Genomic DNA, 21826 nt, shown 5'->3' with positions numbered 1-21826 from the left:
TAGTTCAGTAAATATTTAATGTAGATTGTTGAGAGGGTATGATTTTTCAGACATGAAGAAGCCAAAATGAAATTTTACACAAGAATTTTATCAACGAAAAGTTAGGGGAAAAGCACTGCTTCCAACTGAAATGCAATAGAACTCAAATATTCTTGTCACCTGAGCTCTGTGGGCCAAAAACAAAGATGTAAGCCAAGCATGTCAAACTCGCAGCCCACAGGCTGCATGCAACCCTATAACGAATATTTTCGCAGCCCAGCCAATATAACAGCATGTAAGAAACGTTTTAATAAAAATTTTGTAGCCTAATTTTTACAATATGCTGCTATACATAAATGTTAATAAAGAACTACAACTGTTCACTGATTGATTACTATAATAGTATTGCATTCACTTCCCTTAATGGCCTTAAGCGTAGGTGCACCATTTCTCTCCACTCATACTAGCAGCGAATATTTTAGCAGCTGATGGCTACGTCATTAGTTTTGTACTGACTTGGTTAGTGTGCACAACAGGAAATATTTCGCTTTTGGAGAACAAGAAAAGTAGGTTTATTTGCGTTACACTTATTAATTTGTGTAATTTTTCAGTGTCTGATAAGTTAATGTTCAAGAAAAATATTTTTATTAAAATGTTCTATTATTTTATGTTAATGATTACTCATTTATTTCAACCCTTTGTATCCAGCATGTCTCCATTGAAATAAACCTACATTTCTATGAAAATTGAAGCTTTTGGGTTTTTTTGCGGCCCACATAAACTTAAACCTTGTTTATCTGGCCCGTGTTAGCATTTGAGTTTGATATGCTTGATGTAGGCCATTGAAATTTATGATGAGCATCTGATAAACTATTAATCCAAATTTTATGTTTAAGGAAAAAAATTAACAAAGAACCAATGATTTCTGATGCCTTTACATACAACTTCTTCAAAACATTCAAATTTAATAATCAGATTTTAATAATCAGAAAATAAAAATAATCAAATTTGAATATAGTCAAATTTAATTCTTCACAATGCCCATAAAAGAAAAAAATTCCAAAATGGTGAATGAACTAAAATATTTATTTGAATTTGGGCATGTTAGAAGTTTTAAGAATAATTAAGCTTGACACATGGCAGGAACTAAAATTTAAAAATGTTGAGTGAATCTATTAATGAAATGAATGTATATTTAAGGGCTGTCTGTTAGGTGCATAGCACATGGTATGCATATTGAAGCCAAACTGAGAACACACCATTTTTTACAAACTGCCAACTATAGCTTTCCGGCTATCTAAAAATATTCAATACTAATGAAAAAGTCCCTTAATAATGAAAGGAAATCCATTACTAATATGATTTCCCAGGAACACTACCCTGGTTTTTAACATTTCTTTTTGTGCTTGAAATGGACAACTTCAGTTTTCTTAAGCAATGCACAATTTCTATGGAGGTAAACGGATTCTTTTTAAATTAAAACAATGTTGGGATGGGGTAGTTTGTTCATGTTTTGATTATAAAGTAGTTCCTTATTAGTTTTGATTGAATTTAAGTTCAAATTGAAATGATTTGAAATGATTCCACTAAATTATAGCACTACAGGACATATTGAACTAATTATAATTACTCATAAAATAGTGCAATATGTCCTGTAGTGCTATAATTTAGTGGAATCTTCAGAAATATTATAAATTCAGAAAATTGTTTGGAATGCAGAAATTGACCTGGGGAAATGGCTGTTTTAAATTTTTAAAAAGAAATTATGCACATATCCATTTAGAACAGATAGTTAAGTTTAAGTTGTGCAAATGTAGATATAACAAATTTGTAAGCATATGGAGCCTCATGGTCAGTTATCTAAGGAGAGGTGAGTGGCGAGGGTGAGTGGGGGGAACAACAGAAAAACAAGATCTGAAATAGAAGTACAAAGTTATTTATTATTTGTGAGAAATGCCCCCAAAGGATTCAGCACTGTTGATTTATTTGTCCAGACTGTATAACACTTTTTCAGAATTAAGTAATTCTAAGTATCTATGTATAACCCATTAGTACATTTGTTGGCATCAGTAGCATTTGCTATATTCTTCAAACTCTCCCAAATTTTACTTTCTAAATAAAAATCTTGTTTCTAGCCACAAAGACCTTCAAAATCATTCTTTAAATATATCTTTCTCTTCTGTGCCTCAACCGCCTACTGTTCTTTCTGTCTGGAATTATTTCCTCCTCTTCTAGAAAACAACTCCTCACCCTGTAAGAACAGACACAGGAATAATTCCTTCTATGAAGTTTTCTCTAACTCTTCTAAAAGGCATTAGATAATTCCTCTGCAATGTTCCCCTAACTCGATTACAGCACGGAAACGTCAAACTGTAATGACCTGTTTCTATTCTGACTTCCCCACTGGTCTGTGACTCCTCCTCTGCGGGGTCAGGGACCCTGGATGAGTCTTTGAATCTTTAGCATCGAGCACAGTTTAGTAAACAGAGGGTACTTCATAAACATTTGCTTGTTCATCAGAAGACACTGTGCTTACCAAAAAAAATTTTTTTTTAAATTTCTAAATCATATTAAAAGACTCATAGAGAATGCAGAAAACTTTTAAAATAAAAAATTCCTTTTCCTGCCGAAACCGGTTTGGCTCAGTGGTAGAGCGTCAGTCTGCGGACTGAAGGGTCCCAGGTTTGATTCCGGTTGGGGGCATGTATGTTGGTTGCGGGCACATCCTTGGTAGGGGGTGTGCAAGAGGCAGCTGGAAGATATTTCTCTCTCATCGACGTTTCTAGCTCTCTATCTCTCTCCCTTCCTCTCTGTAAAAAATCAATAAAATATATATATATTTAAAAAATTCCTTTTCCTATATCACAGAATTCTCACTTAGCCTTAATAATTTACATTCCACATGCAGAAATATCATGAATGTTGTCTGTAGACACTTGAAGCTACTTACGGCATATATGCATCACAGCAATAGGCCCAGCATCATTAAAATGTGAACTAAATGCACAGCTAGAAATGTGTTCTCATTTAATTTACTGAGTCCATAAAGGCTATGACGTTAGCATAATGCAAATGGTACCAGAGCCAGAAATGCTTTGTTCTGCTCTGAATTCCTATGGCACTGTTTATGCCATTCTTAAGTGCTTGCTATGTATTATCTTGTAGACAGTTCTGGGCATTGTTGAACTCCTTCGAACTAGATGATCAGTTACTTATTTTTTCATCCTTACTGCCTGCCTGCCATGAAATATGTAATCAATGAGTGCCTGCTCACAAATTCATCTCTCTTGGCTGATCAACCATCCTTATTATCTAACCGCTGTGTCAGTTATGTGTTTTGACTTTCTTATAGATCTAGGTCTCTAGGTTGTTAATATTCAACCTTCAAGAAGAAATCAGAGAAGTTATCTAAATGGTTTTATCACAAATACCCTGGATATAATGTCCTTGAAAAAGGTTGTCTTATCTGATATGGTATTGATTATTTATGACCACTCTAAATCACTGGGTCTTTGGATTGTAGCAGGATTTATGATAACAAATTCCTTAATTCTGATCTCAAATCGGAGTCAGATCTCTCACACATTCTCCATTCACCCTAATCTTTTCTATTTCTCTGAACTGATGGCACAAAAGTAGGACCTACTTCATTCACCCTTAGATTTATATAAAACATGTTCATAGTGTGGACAATATTACTGTTTGTGGTATAGACCTCCAAATTATATGAATGGATTTATGGGAACTGTGGATGAAAATGCTGGAGAGCTGCACTGTAGATGACAAAATAAATGTGTGGTTTCCCCCAAAGGTAAAAGGAAGAACTCTGAATCTGAAATGAACCTCTAATACTAGCCCAGCTGACATTTGTAAGAAGGTATCTGATGCCTTGTTGCTTCTCTTTAACACCCTTTTAGCACCCTCCTCAAATCTGTCTTTCAGGGCTCATTTTCTACAGAAACTAAAGAAAAGTTAAAAATATTTTCCTGTCTATATTTCACAGCATAGCCACCCAGGTAAAGCTCAAGGTGGGAAACAAATCCAGTCATCAAGGAGATCTTGGAATTAGGCAGGTAGGGCCTTGTGGTAGCATCCTTACTTATTCCAGAGGATGAGATCTGTGGTTAGGAAAAATTCTCTACTGCTTAAGCTCTAACCCAAGAGAATTAATATCCCAACTGAAACTAAACTTCAGATATGTAGTCACTGGCACAGCTAGTGCACATGTTACCTTAATCTCTACCTGTTTCTCTACCTCTCTCTCTCTCTCTAGGTGACTCCCCTCTGTTTGCTCTGGCTGCCTGCCAGGCTTTCTTTCTTGCTATATCTCCCTGTTGTAAGTTGCCATGCCAGCCTATTCTGCCACCCCTCCACCTCATGTTTTCATACTCAGTGATAGCTGGTCTCCAGCTAAGTACTGCCTGAACAGCCTTTCTATGTCTGCGTGGATCCTCTCCTTTGTTCCTGCTTTAATTTCTTCACTTCTACCTCCACCTAATGGAGCATAGCGACTCTCCTATTGCTTCCATTCACTGAGCTAAAAACAATTATTACATTCTGACCTGGTACTGGAACTTAGTTTTATTTCCTCACTGACCAGGAATCTGAACTCTCATCCTGATGACAGTGGGACGCTCAAAAACATTAAGGACTAAATGCGTTAGGAAGGTGGTGGCTAGCATGCGTGGTCAGTAGGATGAGGTCACCTGCTTGTTGGCTTTCAACACAGCCCTCAGGGTGGCGATCTGCTCCCGTTTGGTGCTCAGCAGGGACTTGAGCTTGAGGATCTCCTCCATTAAGGCTTCCTTGTCTTTATCGATCATGGGGGCCAGCTCCCGTGCCGCTGCTCTCTGACGAGACAGCTGCAAGGACCGGTCCACGGCTTTCTGCAGATGCTTGATTTGGTCCCGGATAATGGCATTAAGGTTGTAGATATTCATTGGCTCTTTGCGGATGTCACTTGTGTCTAATACTGGAGATGATGGTGGGGCAGTAATTATGGGAGAGATGGTGGGGGTCTTGGTTGGGCTTGGTTCTTTGCTGGCCTCTGTGTTTTCTTTTGTAATCGGTTCAGAGGAGGTCCTTGATTCCACTGGGGATGACACACCCCGCCTGGCTAACCGTGGAGACAACAGTCCCCTGGGATCATCAGGCCCTTTTAGGCTGCCACTACGAGTAACTCGGCTTTGCCTATAGTAGTCCAGCATGACCCTGTTGGGGGTTTCATTGTTACACAGACATACATGGTGGTAAAGCTGAGCTAGCTCCTCACTAAAGGTCACCAACTCATCCTGGGCTGTGTTAAGGGTGTTGTGATTTTCGTTGGCTATGCTGGTCATCTTTTGCAACTCCTTCTCCATGTGGGCCATCTTCTCTCCACTCTCCTTGGTGGTCTTCTCAAGGCTTGTCACCTGCTCATCATACATTTGGATCTTACTCTCATACTTGGTCTTTTCTTCAGTATAGTTTTCTACAGATTTATTGTATTTCTCCTTTAAGGCTTTAATTTCAGCTTTCAAATCGATCACCTCGGTCACTGCCACCCTGTATTTGCACTCCAGGATCTCTAAGCCATTGATGTCCACCTCATAGTCATGCGCCTCTTCCTCTGGGACCCGGCCCTTCTCCCCATCCAGCTCAGTCTTGAGCTCCTTGCTGCTCTGTAGGCCCCTCATGGCGTTGACGTGCTCCGTGAGCCTGTGCACCCGTTCGTGCTGCTCTGTCAGTGCCCCCTTGGTGTGCTCCAGCTGCGTCTGTGACTCCTGGAGATTGGCCAGAAGAATGGCCTTTTCCCGCTCTACCTGCAATAAAAAAAGAAAGTCTCTGAATGCCTTCAATGCAATGCCACTGATGAGCTGAATCCATTCAATGTGGGACATAAATACATTTAAAGTAAGTGCAACAGACCCAATGTCCCAATTATTTCAAATTAAATTGGAGTGTGTTTGCTTATTTCAGCAGTCCTAGTGAGTCAATCACTCTGAAAGCACATCATTCTAAAACAATTATGCTATGCATATTTACCCATCCAAATTCTCATGCATTATACACATCCACTCATGAAACTTGAATGTTATTCAAACAATCTTATTTTTATCTTTTCACACTTCACAGAAAACATAACATGACTTCAAGAGATAGTACTTGGCTCAGTCTTTATTTTGAGAACCTGAGAGTGTATCTGCTCCTTGGTTCACGTGGGATAAGTAGGTGCCTATGAATCATCTTTTCCTTCCCAGAGCTTAACCCAAAGTCAGGTTAAAACTCTAAGACTCTAACTTATAAATACTGCTGAGAACCTTAGACATTCCCTTAAAAACAAGCATTTAATCCCCCAAATAAACATATACTAAATTTGAGAGCTTTTAATACAAAAGCCAAAGAATATAGAGTTTTAGGATTCAAAGACCAATTTACAAATCATTTCAATTCCTTCACTCCAAAATAAGAATTTTTAAAATTGGTAATTAATCTGAATAATATGACAACTTTGTTATTATATAGGTGGTATTACTGTATGCTGGAAAATATTCAGGGCTCAATATAAAACAGTGTGTCATTAAACCAAGTCTATGAGAAATTATAATCTGAAAAATTGTAAAAACCATTTCTGCCTGACCTACATGGCTCAGTGGTTGAGTGTCGACCTATGAACCAGGAGGTCACAGTTTGATTCCTGGTCAAGGCACATGTCTAGGTTGCATGCTTGATCCCCAGTGTGGGGTGTGCTGGTCACCCCTAATCAGTTGATCAATCATTCTCTCTCAACATTGATGTTTCTATTTCTCTCTCCCTTCCTCTCTGAAATCAATAAAAATACATATATTTTAAAAAGAACCATATCTGGGAGAAACCAAGATGGTGGCATAGGGTAGACACCCGAATGCAGCCTACCACAACAAATTTGATCTCTCAGTTCCTTCATAATAGCACCTCTAGAAAACATTAAATAGAACATTGCTCTTGTGTGCCTACACTCCACATACAGTGCTGTTTTCCACACTCAACACATTTCTGGGGAAACCACTTGAGAATGGAATGATATCCATATTTTACACACACACACACACACACACACACACACACGCGCGCGCGCGTTCCAGACAATTTTTTTTTGTCTAACAAAAAAAAAAAAAAAGGAATTACTAAATTATAGATCATTTTCTAAAAACTAGCATTATATTTTCTCTTAGCTATTGAGGCTTAATTGTATCTGGATTTTAGAGAGTCAGAAAGCAGTGCTTAAACTATTTATGATACATTGTGCTTCGAATTCATAAAGGCTAAGCACTTAAAAGATTAAAATGATTAACCATTGAACTGTGCTATTTTAATCTCCATTTGTAAACTTATCCAACAGAGACTTTCTCATTTAATTATAATGATCTATACTAGTAGTGACTGAGAATAGTTGTCTTATTTCACTTTCTACAATCTTTATCTTCTAAGTAGAACTGGGGATTTTACTTTTTTGGTCATTTTACCAGAAAACCTGCATGCTAAATTTATAAACTGTTTAGTCCAGTATAAGTATATATCTTAACTATTATTGCTGTTGTTATTATGTCCCATAGAAATTATGCTTAATTTCGCTGAATGTTTATCTTTTCAATAAACACATTTACATCTATTGAGAACTGATAGATTCTTTTGTGAAGGAACAACAATAAAAAATATATCCAGATTTGCACATTCCTAATAGGACTTCTACAGAATAAAAAATTTAAAAAAATCAAAGCTATTCATTTCCATAAAGTTTTAAACCTGGTCATGGGACACTGGACTGATTGGTGTGAATCTAGTAGTGGTATGCATAGTATCAACATACACAAGTAGAAATTAGAAATAAATAACTTTTTTTTTTTTTTTTTTTTGCTTGAGATGAAGTTTCTCTGGCAATGCATACCTCTGCTCTGATGAAGGAGAAGTGTGAAAAAACCTTAACATAGAACTAAGAAACACTAGGTGAGAGAATTCAGCAGTTGGAAAAGAAGAGAATATAGTTTGGAGATTGTGGTAAAAAGAAAACTCCTTTATTCTCCCTTTCTCTTATGCCCACACACATATGCAAAAGTCATACAACTGTACAAAGACAAAAAAAAAAAAAAAAAAAAAAAAAAAAAAAAAAAAAAAAAAAAAAAAAAAAAGATGGGGTAAGACCCTTTCAACTTATTCTGAGGCCACTATTACTGATACCAAAACCAGATAAAAGATGTAACAAGAAAAAAAAACACACACAAAAAACAACAACCTACAGACCAATGTTTCTTATAAATACAGACACAAAAATCCTCAACAAAATAGCAAACTAAGTCCAGCAATTTGACAATCAACTGGGATTTATCTTAAGAATACAACATTCAAAATTCAATAAATATAATCCACTGTATTAGTAGAATATAGAGCAAAAACCACACGATCGTCTTAATATATGCAAAAAAAGCATTTGACAAAATTCAATACCTCTTCATGATAAAAATAGTGAATAAATGTGTAAATAGAAAACTTTCTCAAGGTATTATATTAAGTGAAATAAGCCACAGATAAAATATTTAATGGTGAATATTTTCCTCCTAAGATCAACAACAAGACAAGGGATAATGCTCCTGCTACTTTTATTCAACATTATACTAAACGAGGCTATGATCAAAAGGCAAATGATAACAAGTTTTGGCAAGGATGCAAAGAAATCAAAATACTCATACACTGCTGATGGAGAAGTAAAATGGTACAGTTACTTTGGAAAACAGTATGGTGGTTACTTAGAAGATGAAACATAGAGCCATCATATGGCCCAGCAATTCCACTCCTAGTATATATACAAGAGAATTAAAACATGTGCACACAACCCAGACTGTGTTGCTCAGTGGTTGAGCATCGACCTATGAACCAGGAGGTCACAGTTGGATTCCCAGTCAGGGCACATGGCCGGTTTGCAGAATGGATCCCCAGTAGGGTGGGTGCAGGAGGCAGCCAATTGATGTTATTCTCTCACATAGATGTTTCTCTCTGTCTCTCTCTCTCCCCCTACTCTTTCTGTAAAAATCAATAAACTATTATTTCCAAATAAACAAACAACCCCACACACACACTGGGTTCTACCCTTTAAATAGGTGGGCTGTAATGGTACATGAAGCTCTTCATAAAACTCTTCTTAAGAAAATCTACATAGATACTTCCCCTGGTTTCAATTGCAGATGCTCTTTTTATGTTTACTGATATACATTAGAAAAGTGAAGCTTTTGGGAAATATGTTTGGTTATAAAGCTATAAAAGTAATCTTATACTGTGAAGTCTGATATTTTACTTAATTTTTTGACAGTTTCTAAATGTAATTTTAATTTTAAAAAATCTTTATTGTTGACAGTTTTACATATGTCCTCTTTTTCCCCACATTGATCCCTTCAAGCCTGTCCCCAGGCCTTCACCACTTATTGTCTGCATCCCATGGGTTAATGCATATATGCATACAAGTTCTTTGGCTGATCTCTTCCCACCACCCCCCATCCCCTTCTCTCTGAGATTTGACAGTCATACTTCTATGTCTCTGGATCTATTTTGTTTATCAGTTTATTTTATTCATCAGATTCCACATATGAGTGAGATCATGTAATATTTGTCTTTCTTGGGCTGGCTTATTTCACTTAATATAATACTCTCTAGGTCCCTCCATGCTGTCTCAAAGGGTAAGAGATCCTTCTATTTTACATCTGCACAATATTCTATGATACAAATGTCCCACAGCTTTTTTTATCCACTCATCAACTGATGGGCAGTTAACTATTCAATAGTTTATTACTGAAACTATAGCTTATAAATTTTGTACTGGAAAATTGTATTTATCACTTCAAGTTTTAAAAACAAGTAAAATTCGAAGAGTTTTTTCCTGCTTAGTTCTGTGAAGGTTACAGATATGTAAACCCAGGGAAGTTTAAACAAAGACCAGTAGCTAAAGCTGTAGCCTACCCTTGCTGACAAACTATTTTCTGCCCCACCTGGGCAACGTGGGAGGGGGAAGGAAAAAAAAAAAAAAAAAAAAGAGCAGTTTTACTCAGACAAGACAGACAAGAAGCTTTTGGTTCCAAAAGCAGCAGAATAAGAGGCGGCACTGGTGGGACCTTGCAGGCACTTAGAAAAGGACCAGGACAGGGGAAATTGGCAAAGCCCCGCTGGCATCATATCCGTTAAACATATGGTGGGGGCCCTAACTGGTTTGGCTCAGTGGATAATGCATCGACCTGTGGACTGAAGGATCCCAGGTTCGATTCCAGTCAAGGGCATGTACCTTGGTTGTGGGCACATCCTCAGTAGGAGGTGTGCAGGAGGCAGCTGGTCGATGTTTCTACTAACTCTATATATCTCTCTCTTCCCCTATTTAAAAAAATCAGTAAAATATATATTTTAAAAATAAACATCTGGTAGGCAGCATAGGTATTAATGGGGACCAGCTGGTCCACGTCTGCCTGTGACGTCACAAACCACGCAGGCCCTGCAGAAGTGGGAGCTGAGTTAACTATGAGGTGATTACAGCTTTGCAACTTCTGTGCCCTTGGGGGCACGGCAGCAAGGGAATGGAGGGGCGGTAGGCGTGACCTCCCACCATTTCCTCGGTGACATTCAGAGGATGTCGTATCTGTAACGTTACCAAGATATAAAAATTTAATGGCCAAATTGAAAATGGTTAATTCTGTGGTAAAGACCAAATTTTTCATGTTAAAACTGGTTTAAGTTTTAATAATCTTTAAATTGGGTCTACTTGACAGCTTTTCTGAATGTAATATTTCAAGAATTTAACTGAGAGACAGCTTTGTGACACCCCTAGGGCCCCAAAGATTTATTCTCTCTCTCTAAAAGAAGTATCTTTGAACTAAATTAGACCAATGCCATATACTTGAGATTGCATGAGGAAACTCTGCCAAATAAAAATTAATGTGGCAATGTTCTACTTAAAATACATATACTTTAAATGTTACAGAAATTTGTTTGCTATAAAAAACACACACACACACACACACAAAAACTCATACACATTCAAAGCCAAGTTCAAACACAAAACTTTCAGTCAGGGAAAAAGGGAAAGTGTGATAATTCTCTGTCTGCCAGTGATACCCTTGGGGGTTTACATTTCTGTTATTGGGATTTATAAATTGTTTTCAATGCTTTAATGCACTGTCTGCAATAAGCCATGTGCCACATGTTATATATATATATAAATTGTTTGTTGTACTGGAATGTTGTTGTCTCAGAATATTGTACAGCAAAGGTTTTATCAATTGCATTTTAAATAAATCTATAACTTTTGAATTTTGTCATTGGACAGCCATTGCCTTACTTTGGTGCTTTTAAGTCTTTAGAAAACCTATGGAAAAAACTCTTACTCTACATTGCAGGGTTCTACATAGGCCATATGTTTGAACGAAAAGGTGTTTGTGAAACTTTAGGAAATTATTAATTAGAAACAATAACTGAAATATGTAGAGAAGGTGGCACCCCTTTCCTAGCATACCCTGTGGGACCCTTTCCCTCCCCCACGTGGGAGTCCGTACTTGTTCTCCAATAAACCTCCACCTTTGCTGTACCACCCTCTGTTCGTGGATTCATTCTTTGACTCCAGCAGACAAAGAATCCAGATTCCAGCCCCAAAATTCTGTATCATTTTGATTCTCTGTGATGTGAAGTTAAACAGAAGCTATTTATCAAAGGTAAAAAAATTTAGCAGAAGCATAGAGACTCCTTTAAATAGATTGGGTAACTTAGTTTTCCCAGACAGGGTCTACTTCTATTCATTCTAATAAAACTAATTAAGGCACTTGACTATTACTGGAAAATGTCAATTGTAAGATATTGGAAATAACTGAGTCTAAAGAGCACCAAAAAGCCAAAATAATTTATCCAATAATACTCTGAAAAATGTCTCTTAGTGAATAAAGAATGACACTAATTGAGCTGTTCACTATCAAAGCCTATTGTCAAGTTTATAGGGACTTGTAGATGGATAAAATAAGTTTCTTTGGATTCCAGCCCAAAAATTCTGTATCATTTTGATTCTCTGTGATGTGAAGTTAAACAGAAGCTATTTATCAAAGGTAAAAAAAATTTAGCAGAAGCATAGAGACTCCTTTAAATAGATTAGGTAACTTAGTTTTCCCAGACAGGGTCTACTTCTATTCATTCTAATAAAACTAATTAAGGAACTTGACTATTACTGGAAAATGTCAATTGTAAGATATTGGAAATAACTGAGTCTAAAGAGCACCAAAAAGCCAAAATAATTTATCCAATAATACTCTGAAAAATGTCTCTTAGTGAATAAAGAATGACACTAATTGAGCTGTTCACTATCAAAGCCTATTGTCAAGTTTATAGGGACTTGTAGATAGATAAAATAAGTTTTCTTGGGGGACTGAGTGAAAGGTGAAGGGATTAAGAAGCATAAATTGGTAGTTATAAAATAATCACGTGGATGTAAAATAAGGCACAGGGAATATGTCAATAATATTGTAATGTCTATGTATGGTGCCAGGTGGGTACTGGAAATATCAGGGGAAGACTTTGTAAAATATATGATTGTCTAACTACTATGCAATACATCTGAAACTAATATAAAATAACATAGAATATAAACTGTAATTGAAAGATAAAATTTAAAGTTCTTTTAAAAATGTTTTCTTATACATATTTTATAAATTTCTTACATGAAATTTTCTTATATATATTTTAATTCATATGGATTTGTGTTATGTGAAAGTTAGCATGACTGGCTAAATTTAAATTATACCTATAATTTATTGCATACCCAAGAAGAAATACAGTTCAGTAAAATATTCACCCTCGTTTTCTCTAGTATGGAAAAAAACAGCCCCATATATAGATATAGGCTTACCATCGCTTGCCCTTCCCTGTACTTTCTATGCTTTTTATATTGACTGTTTATATAAAGTGGAAGTGGCACTCTAAAACTGATGGACGATTCCAGTACAATCATAAAAAATGGAGACTTATGCCTGGTTCCATATTTGGATGGTATGCTCACCAGAGCTTCAATGTAATTCTCTGCAGGGGGCACTGTTGTCCCCCATACAATGCTAGGGGGCACTCTTAGATGATAGTTGTCCTAGATTTTTATATTATTACTATTTCCCAGCAGATGGCAGTATGATACCTTGAGGAAGGGGACCTGGTTTGTTGTTATTGCTTTCCCTGCTAATTCCAACATGAGGCATCATGGAGACTAGCGATGGGGCTAATTTATTACCTTTCTCTGGATGAGTGTGTCTCAGAGAAGTGAAGCAACTCACCCAACATTCCTGATACCCAAGGCAGAAACACAGATTTATTTTCTTCCCCCCATTTCAGAACCAGATGAAGTAAATACTCGTGGGTGGGAAAACATCATTTACATACATAGATGGAATCTTAGAAGGTAAGAAAAGGCTGTGGCCTGGATATCCGGTTTCCAAAGGGTTTCTTTAATCCTAAGGAAGAAACTCTTTTTTTTTTTTTTTAATTTATTTATTTATTTTTTTTTACATATTTTAATGATTTTTTTTTGCCCCCCTCCCTCCCTCCCCCATAGCCCCTCCCTCCCCATAGTTTTATGTCCATTGGTTGTACTTATATGCATGTATACAAGTCCTTCGGTTAGATAATAGATAATAGATAATAATCCTAAGGAAGAAACTCTTAAAAGCTGCGTACTCCTGGCATAGAGTGTTCTATCCCTGCCGGTGCCCCTGGGCATCTTCACAGACTGTCAGTGTTAACCAAGAGCAGGAGTTCAATGTGAAGGCGCAAATGCAGTGCTCTGGATCCTGGCCAAAAGAGGTCCTAAGAGAAGAGAACTATGGAAATAAAAACTCGCACATCCCAGGTCACACACTGAGATATACAAAACTGAGAGCTGTCTAATAGCTACAGCGATTACTGTACCAAAGGCAGCCACAATCGCAAAATTCTTTAAAGTTTTATTGTATTTCACGTGGTGGCAACATTCAGACAGAACTAAATTCCCTGAGCGGCAAAACTGCACCTGACTGAGGTGAGCCCTCTTCGGGCCCTCATTTTTTCCTCTTAGTGTGAAAACTCACATGTTTCACTGCGGAACTGTTAGTGTTGGATCATTCAGTGCCACGCATGACCACGCTGGGGTGGGGGAAGCAGCATTTGCCCCCACAAAATATATATATATATATATTTTTTTTTTTTTTTTTGCGGGAAGGGGGGATATTGATTATTTTAAGCTGGTTGTTTTTAAGAAACAAAAGACTCAAGAAGAGCCTTTTTCCTTCTCCTTGCCTACCCAAAGGAATCCAGGAAGGGAGCTATCACCGTAGCTTAATATGAATAAGTGTGGCAGCCGGGGAGGAGCCGAGCCAGGCCTGCTTGGTAGCCCACCCTCTGTGCCCCACTGTTGTGGCCCAATTGGAATTTGTTTACTCAAATGCTCACTATTTCTCACCTACCTGTGCATTGCTTACATTCCCTCTGACCTCCCCCTCCCCTGCCTTCCCTTCCTTAGCCCAGAACTGCCCCATTTGTCCTCAGGTTCCCTATTCTTATGGAACTCCCATATGTACACATGTAATAAACTTGGCTATTTTCCCCTATTAATCTCTCTTGTATCAATTAAAAAAAAAATCCTCACCTGAGAATATTGAACTTAGAGAGAGGAAGGTAGAGAGAGAACAGCTATGTGAGAGGGAAACATCAATTGGCTGCCTCTCCTACACACCCCAACAGGGGCCGAACCTGCAACCTACATGTGTGTCCTGATCCAGGAATCGAACCTGTGACCTTTTAGCGTACAGGACGATGCTTCAGCCAACTGAGCAACACCAGCCAGGGCTCTCTCTTGTCAGTTTAATTCTTAGGCAGGCCAGTCCGAAAAACTAAGAAGGAATAAAGCAGAAGTTCCCCCTCCCTTCAATATCAACCTGCTTGGATTTGTGTACATTTAGCAAAAAGACGTGTGAAAGTATTACCTACAAAGAAGTGGGCCTTTCAGTCAGGCAAAGGTCTATATGAAATTCATTTTCTTCCATCCAGTGCCTATGCCTTCTTATCTTGATTCAAATGAAACGTTGTGAAAACATTCTCTTTCAGCAGCCCAAAGCACTGAGCAAGTGCAGCATATGTTCAACCGATGTAGTAGTAAAAGCAAGCCTTTTAATAAATTAACTTTATTCTTACTCTAACCTCTTATTTATTTCTGCTAATTTCATTCTTTATTCATCATTTCTGTAGAGGTAGGAAATTATAAGTGCTGTGTACCGTACTATACAAATAAATGATTGCTGGAGCCTTAACAGCCTCTCATTAGCAGCTATTTGGAAAGCACCTTGAGGGATAACATTCTGAAGCTTCAGCTCAAACTTAATCACCCAACAATCTTGTTGAACCAGATTCTTGGTTCAGTAGATTTGTGTGGAGCCCAACAATTTGTAGTGCTAAGAAGCCCCCAGGTGATGGTGATGGTGATGGTGATGGTGATGGTGATGGTGATGGTGACGGTGGTGATGTTATCCAGATAAAATTTCCACCAGTACTGGATTAAAGTATAGCACAGAAGCAAGACTCAAAGTAGAAGGCCATTTTATAATGAGATTATCTTAAACGCGGACTCAACACAAAACATCTTATTTGAATATGCTAAAATTAATTTATGTTGGGATCAGAATGCCTTGGTTTTAGATTTATACCTGTTCTGTATTTAATCATATGGTTTCCAGGCTAGTTAGTATATAGTAAGTCGAAGTATTGCTGTGAAATATAACCACTATTCTTGAAACTATATATTGTAGACTAAAAGAGGCCACATACTAACCTGATAAACTCAGGGAAGGCTTGCAAAGACGGCCTTACAAACTCAGAGACCTAAAGTAACCACTGATAGGTCCTCCCTTCCTCCAACTGATGGACGGAGAATGACGTAAATTCCACCTGCAGCAGGGCATTCCTGAGCACTGAACCACCAATCAGCACCTGCCAAATACCCTAAGCCCCCATTCCTAAGTTCCTAGGTTCCTAATCATGTGCCTTATATGAAACCACCAATCAGCATGTGCTGAGTGCCCTAAGCCCGGTCCCCTCTCTTTCCTCCCCTTAAAAGGTGCCTGCACCCCGGCCCTCACTCTCTTTCTCCTCTGGAAGCAGCCAGCAGTGGTACTCTTCTCTTCAATAAAGCCTATGTCCTGGCATCCTGGTCTCCGGCCCCCTCTGTTTCCTCTTTCAACCACAAAGGGTGGTCTGAAATGAAAACCTTTTTACTAAAAGCGGTTTATGGCAAGTAATCATGTCCTCGGCCAGCATCTTCCCTGACAAAAGTCAATCTGTACCTTCACTGAGACTGTCTATTGTGTCTTTTTGCATCTACAATACCGTATCCTTAGAATGTCAAAGTAATTTTCCTTTCTCTGGACCCCTCAATGCACAGGCACTACTCGGTGGAAACCACAAAACCCCTCATTGTTACTGAGTTCATTGCTGACTGGTAATTATCCTGTGTACCTACTAAAGTAGAAGATGTATGTATCTATCATTTTATTTTTTTCAACTAACCCCAGGGTTTCCCACTTTGCTTTTTCCCACCTCCCTAATCTATCACTAATGGATTTCATGTAACCCACTTACGTCTCCTCTTTTGATTATAATGTATAAAATATGGTGCAAAACTAGCATTCTCTGGAGCATTAGCTCAATCCGTTGAGATTTTGCTTCCCAGCAGCTGTCGACAGTTTGGCTCAAATAAACTCACAAGAATACACTCATAAGAGTGTTTCTTATGCTGACAATATACAATTGCTTAAGATGGAAAGGATAATTTTCTGTCATTTCACTTGTATAGAAAGTCTGAATTCTTTTGTTAGACATGCATCGAGCTGTCTTCTGACTGAGATCTGATCTGTGACTCCAAGAGAGAAATTTCTTAAAGCAATGCACATGAGATGCCTCAACACTTCTTCTGTTGTGTCTTTATAAAATACTGCACTTTCAAGTTGCTAATTAAAGAAGTAATATTTAAAAAATAATAATAATCTGGAGCAAAAATGTAGGAATAAGAAATCCCACAACATGCTATGCAATCTGTAAGAAATTCATTCTAATGCCCTTAAACAAAATTCTTACCTGCATAAGCTGCTGCTTCAACTTCTGTATTTCTGAAATGTTCAGCTCGCTGAATAAGTCGGACACCGGGTGCAGAGACTCTCCTTTCCTCAGAGTGGGAGTCCGATAGTCTCCGTTCAGTTTCACCAGAGGCCCGTGGATGTGCCCGTTCATTTTGTCGTCGTTGTTCGGCTCGCTCCCGTCCTCCGCAAACTTGAGCCCGTCCACGGAGATGCTGAGGTGGTTGTCGTTGAGGGTGATGTACTGGGACAGCTCCTTCCGCAGGTTGTTCTTTTGCTCCCTTTCGTTCTTCAGGGTCTCCAGGGCTTCCTCCAGTTGGTGCTCGGAGATCTCTTTCAACCGGATGGCGTCCTCCAGCTGGCTGTTCAGCAGCACCGTCTCCTCTTCAAACCGCTTAATCTCGTGCTTTAAGCCTTCGTATTCAACCTGGATTAGATAGGACAGAGAAGATTCATAAAACTAAAATTTGCGTCTTACAAAACTGCCATTAGACACTCTAGTGGACCTAATCATTAAAAAAAAAAAAAAAAATCAAAACATTCGTCTACAAAATAAGTCTATAAATACACAGTCTATTAGTGTATACCCTTACGGTAACACAGGATGGTTTTTTTTAGAAATTACATATCAAGATAAATTCAATTCTTAGCAGAGATGAAAATGTATTCTGTGTTTGGATTTCTTTTATAAGGTCCAATGGTCAAAAGGGGCATGGCTGGCCGAAACCAGTTTGGCTCAGTGGATAGAGCGTTGGCCTGCGGACTGAAAGGTACCGGGTTCAATTCTGGTCAAGGGCACATACCTTGGTTGCAGGCATATCCCCAGTGAGGGGTGTGTAAGAGGGAGCTGGTCGATGTATCTCTCTCATAGACGTTTCTAACTCTCTATCCCTCTCAATTCCTCTCTGTGTAAAATCAATAAAATATATTTAAAAAGGGGGGGGGGGCACGGCTGGCCTAATAAATTGGGGATTTTTTTCTTTAGTGATTGTTTATGAGACTATTCACAACCAAGATTTCATCATCACTATTACTTGTTTTCTTTAATTATTAATAATGAAGTAATTTTTATACCCAGAGATAAATTAGTTAAAAAGATCACAATAGCCGAAACCGGTTTGGCTCAGTGGATAGAGCATCGGCCTGCGGACTGAAGGGTCCTGGGTTCGATTCCAGTCAAGAGCATGTACCTTGGTTGCAGACACATTCCCAGTAGGGGGTGTGCAAGAGGCAGCTGATCAATGATTCTCTCTCATCGATGTTTCTAACTCTCTATCCCTCTCTCTTCCTCTCTGTAAAAAAATCAATAAAATATATTTTTAAAATAAATAAATAAATAAATAAATAAATAAATAAAAAGACCACAATAAAACATACTTTCAATAAAAATGTTTAAGGGTAAGATGAGGAAGCAAAAAAAAATTTTATGTGCTTAAGGATAGAATCTGGAATAACTATCATGCAAATATATATACACACACACACACACACCTATATACATACATATATATAATATTGTTATCAGTGTAATATTATTTTGAATTATATCAAATAAGAGCCTGCTCGAACACCCTCTTGATCATGAAAGCACAGAGAAAAAGATTTCTACCCTAAACCAACATTCCTTTCTTGGGGCCTTTTCCATGGCACTTATCACGGGCACTTTTCAAAAAATATTTTATCTCCACACTACATTGTAATCTCCTCAGAGAGGGGAAAGATTTTTTATGCACCAAGGTGTCCTTCCTAATGCTTCAGTGTTTGCTTGTAGTGTTTTAACAGAATTCTGCTCTACAGTAAGTTGCTGAATAAACTATTGTGGATAAAAAATTAATAGAAAAAGTAATATAATAAAGTCATTATAATATGAGGTACTAATATTACCTATGTGTTTAGTTTTTAAAAAATTTTTGGTTTTATTAGTTTAAACTTGTATTAAAAAAAAAAAAAACTTTTAAAAAGTAAAATATAGGGATCATAGACCATTATCACTTTCATACATTTCTAATTCTCCCCCATCCCCACCATCCTTCTTCACATAACCTCAATGGCTTGTCTTGCAAAGGTTAGGATAACAGTTTTCAATATAGTTTCAGTTAGGATGTAGGTTTGGCTGATGTAACAGAGGCCTAAATAAGAGCGATTTAGTTGAGATAAGAGTTTGTTCCCTATCATGTAACAATATGGAAGTTGTCAATCAAGGACCACTAGAAGTCTCTGCTCTATGAGGTCAGCCAGGAACCAGGCTCCTCCTAGCTTATTACAATAACTCTCATTGGTCCAGATGGTCTAAGGTGGCTTGCCATTTTTATTATGTTCCAAGCAGTGGGACAAGGTAAGGGGGCATGCCTTCTCTCTTTAAGGACCTGTCTCAAAGGTTGTCCATATCACTTCCCATATCCCACTGGCCAGGACTAGTCATATGACACTTGGTTGCAAGGGAGGTGACGAGTATACTTTTTACTCTGGGTAGATTATGTCCAGTTAAAAACTGGATACAATATTGGGAGAAGGGATAATGGATACTGATGGACAACCAACACTTAACTGCTATACGGAATTTCACAGGTCCATGTATTTTTGTAAATAAAGTTTTACTGAAACACAGTCACGCTCTTTTGTTTACAGATTTTCTATGGCTGCTTTTCACGCTCCAAGAACAAAGTGCAGTGGTTGCAGGAGAGACTATACTGCCTGCAAAACCTAACTAACTATCTGGCCCTTAAAGAAAAAGTTTGTCGACTCCTGGGCTTGATGACATTAATTTAGTGTTTTGTAGATTTTTTTTAAATTCTGTGATTTGTATTCAATTGATAGGAGACTTCCTATGAGACCTGATCTCTTTCCATTTGGGCAGCTTTACTCACTCCACTCACTGGTTCAAACTCCTGATATTTACCCAGATATTTTTGTCTTTCTCTACTTAGGTGAGGGCTAACATCAGAAAACTCTTATTTATCCTTCAAGATCCAAATCAGGAATCTAACCCTAACTCCGGTCTTTGTTGACCAGCTCAGGCTGACAGCTCTCTCCATGGTGCCATCATTGCAAGGAGGCATCAGATAATTAGAGCCCAGCAAACTATATCAACTAAGACACAGGGTGAGAAGGCACTTAAAAATTGGTGTCCAATATTTTAAAAACAGCATCAAAGTAAATAGTTACCGTGAGGGGGGAAAAAAATCAGTATTTTGTTGAGATTCCTTATAGCAAGTTCACAGTTGAGTAGCTCTTTTTATTTTTTATTACATGGGGGTTGGGAATAGGTACCATAACCTTTTCAAAGTCAGAAACTTTAAAGATCTTAATGTGGCCCTGTATTGCCAAACCTAACATATAGCTTTAACATGCAACTACATAAGTGTTCTCTGAGCCAGTGACCACATCTTTGTCCTTAAAAAAGTATATGGCTTTATAGAAAAATACCCTGGAAACACTGGTTCACTGAAGTCAAACTGAATTGAATAACAGTTCCCTAGGTCTCTTATGATATTATTGCCTGATACAGAAATATATCCCTGGAGGAAATGTTTTTCATAATAGAGATAAATTGAATTATTAATTTTAACAAGTATTATAGATAACACATATTTGAATGCTTTAGTTCAATATGTGAGATGTTAGGGAAATGAAATTCATTATTTCCCCCTCCTCTCACCATCATGTTTCTAAAAATTAAAACTAATGTAATTTCCTGCCCTATGCCAAACAATTGTTTTAATACTGCAACCAGGCAAATTTTCCTATCCCTCAGCTCTGCTACCAATAATAGGACTAGGCATGAAAAACTTAGCTGCTTACAGGGTCAGCTCGCTCCTGGAAGAGGAGACCCAACTCACACAGCTTCCTCAAGACTCATGTCAAGATGCTCACTCTGTTGTACTTTCCAACTCAAAGCTATTGTTATAAACTCAGTCTGTCCCGACCATTTGCCACCTGGCAAAACCCAGTCCAGATCCTAAAATCCTACAAACACTCTTCCCTAATGCTCCCATTTTGAGACATTACTAATGTTTTGTCAAGGTGGCTTCTTTTACAAGAGGTCTAAAAATCAGCTTTGCTTCATCAGTGGATTTTTTTGACAGTTGCCTTGACCGCTTTTTATCGTTGCTGCTTTTCCTATGCTTCGCTTAAAAAAAAAAAAAAAAAAAAGCATATTAGGTGGAAAATGCATTCAGAATGTTTTCATTTGGTACACAGAACCAAATCAGCACATGGAGGGATATGGCTCAAGTTTGCAGTCATTTGTTGATGATGTTCTATATATTTCATATTTAAGACCACATATAAAAAATGGTTTGGTGAATTATAATTTCCTCGCTGAGTAAATGTAACAGAGACTTAGAATTTATTCTTTTCGCCAGCAGATATTTATTTAATACCTTCCACAGGCCAGGCTCTATTCTAGGTGAGGTGCTATATCATAGTGGAAGGAGAAATGGAAAATAAACAAACTAATACATAAAAACTATAAAGGAGCCAGTCAATGAAAGAGAAACACCACATGACCTCACTCATTTATGGATAATAAAGAACATTATAAACTGATGAACCAAAAGATAGATGTAGAGACAGTAAAGCAACAAGCAGACTGTCAAATTACAGCGGGGAGGGGAGGGAGATCTGGGGGAGATAAGAGATCAACCAAAGGACTTGTATACATGCATATAAGTAAACCAATGGACACAAAACTCTGGGGAGGGAGGGTATGTATGGGAGGGGAG

The 21826-nt window shown here is 37.8% G+C and overlaps 1 protein-coding gene across 8 annotated transcripts in view; it reads right to left on the bottom strand.

Annotated features, from left to right (window-relative positions):
- The window catches only part of BICD1 (BICD cargo adaptor 1), a 189557-nt gene that overhangs the window by 42281 nt on the left and 125450 nt on the right, over positions 1 to 21826 (bottom strand). For all 8 annotated transcript variants that reach the window (XM_036456898.2, XM_036456899.2, XM_036456910.2 and 5 more), the window contains exons 4-5: positions 17104 to 17529; positions 4686 to 5780 (exon numbers count right to left, since the gene is read on the bottom strand). In XM_036456898.2, the coding sequence (XP_036312791.1) occupies positions 4686 to 5780; positions 17104 to 17529 (1521 nt within the window). The remainder of the gene's footprint in view (positions 1 to 4685; positions 5781 to 17103; positions 17530 to 21826) is intronic.

Source organism: Pipistrellus kuhlii, unplaced genomic scaffold (assembly GCF_014108245.1).
Source record: "Pipistrellus kuhlii isolate mPipKuh1 unplaced genomic scaffold, mPipKuh1.p scaffold_m20_p_3, whole genome shotgun sequence".
Taxonomy (NCBI): Eukaryota; Metazoa; Chordata; class Mammalia; order Chiroptera; family Vespertilionidae; genus Pipistrellus; species Pipistrellus kuhlii.
Note: the sequence above shows the minus strand (reverse complement) of the source record. Positions and strands in the feature narration are given on the sequence as shown.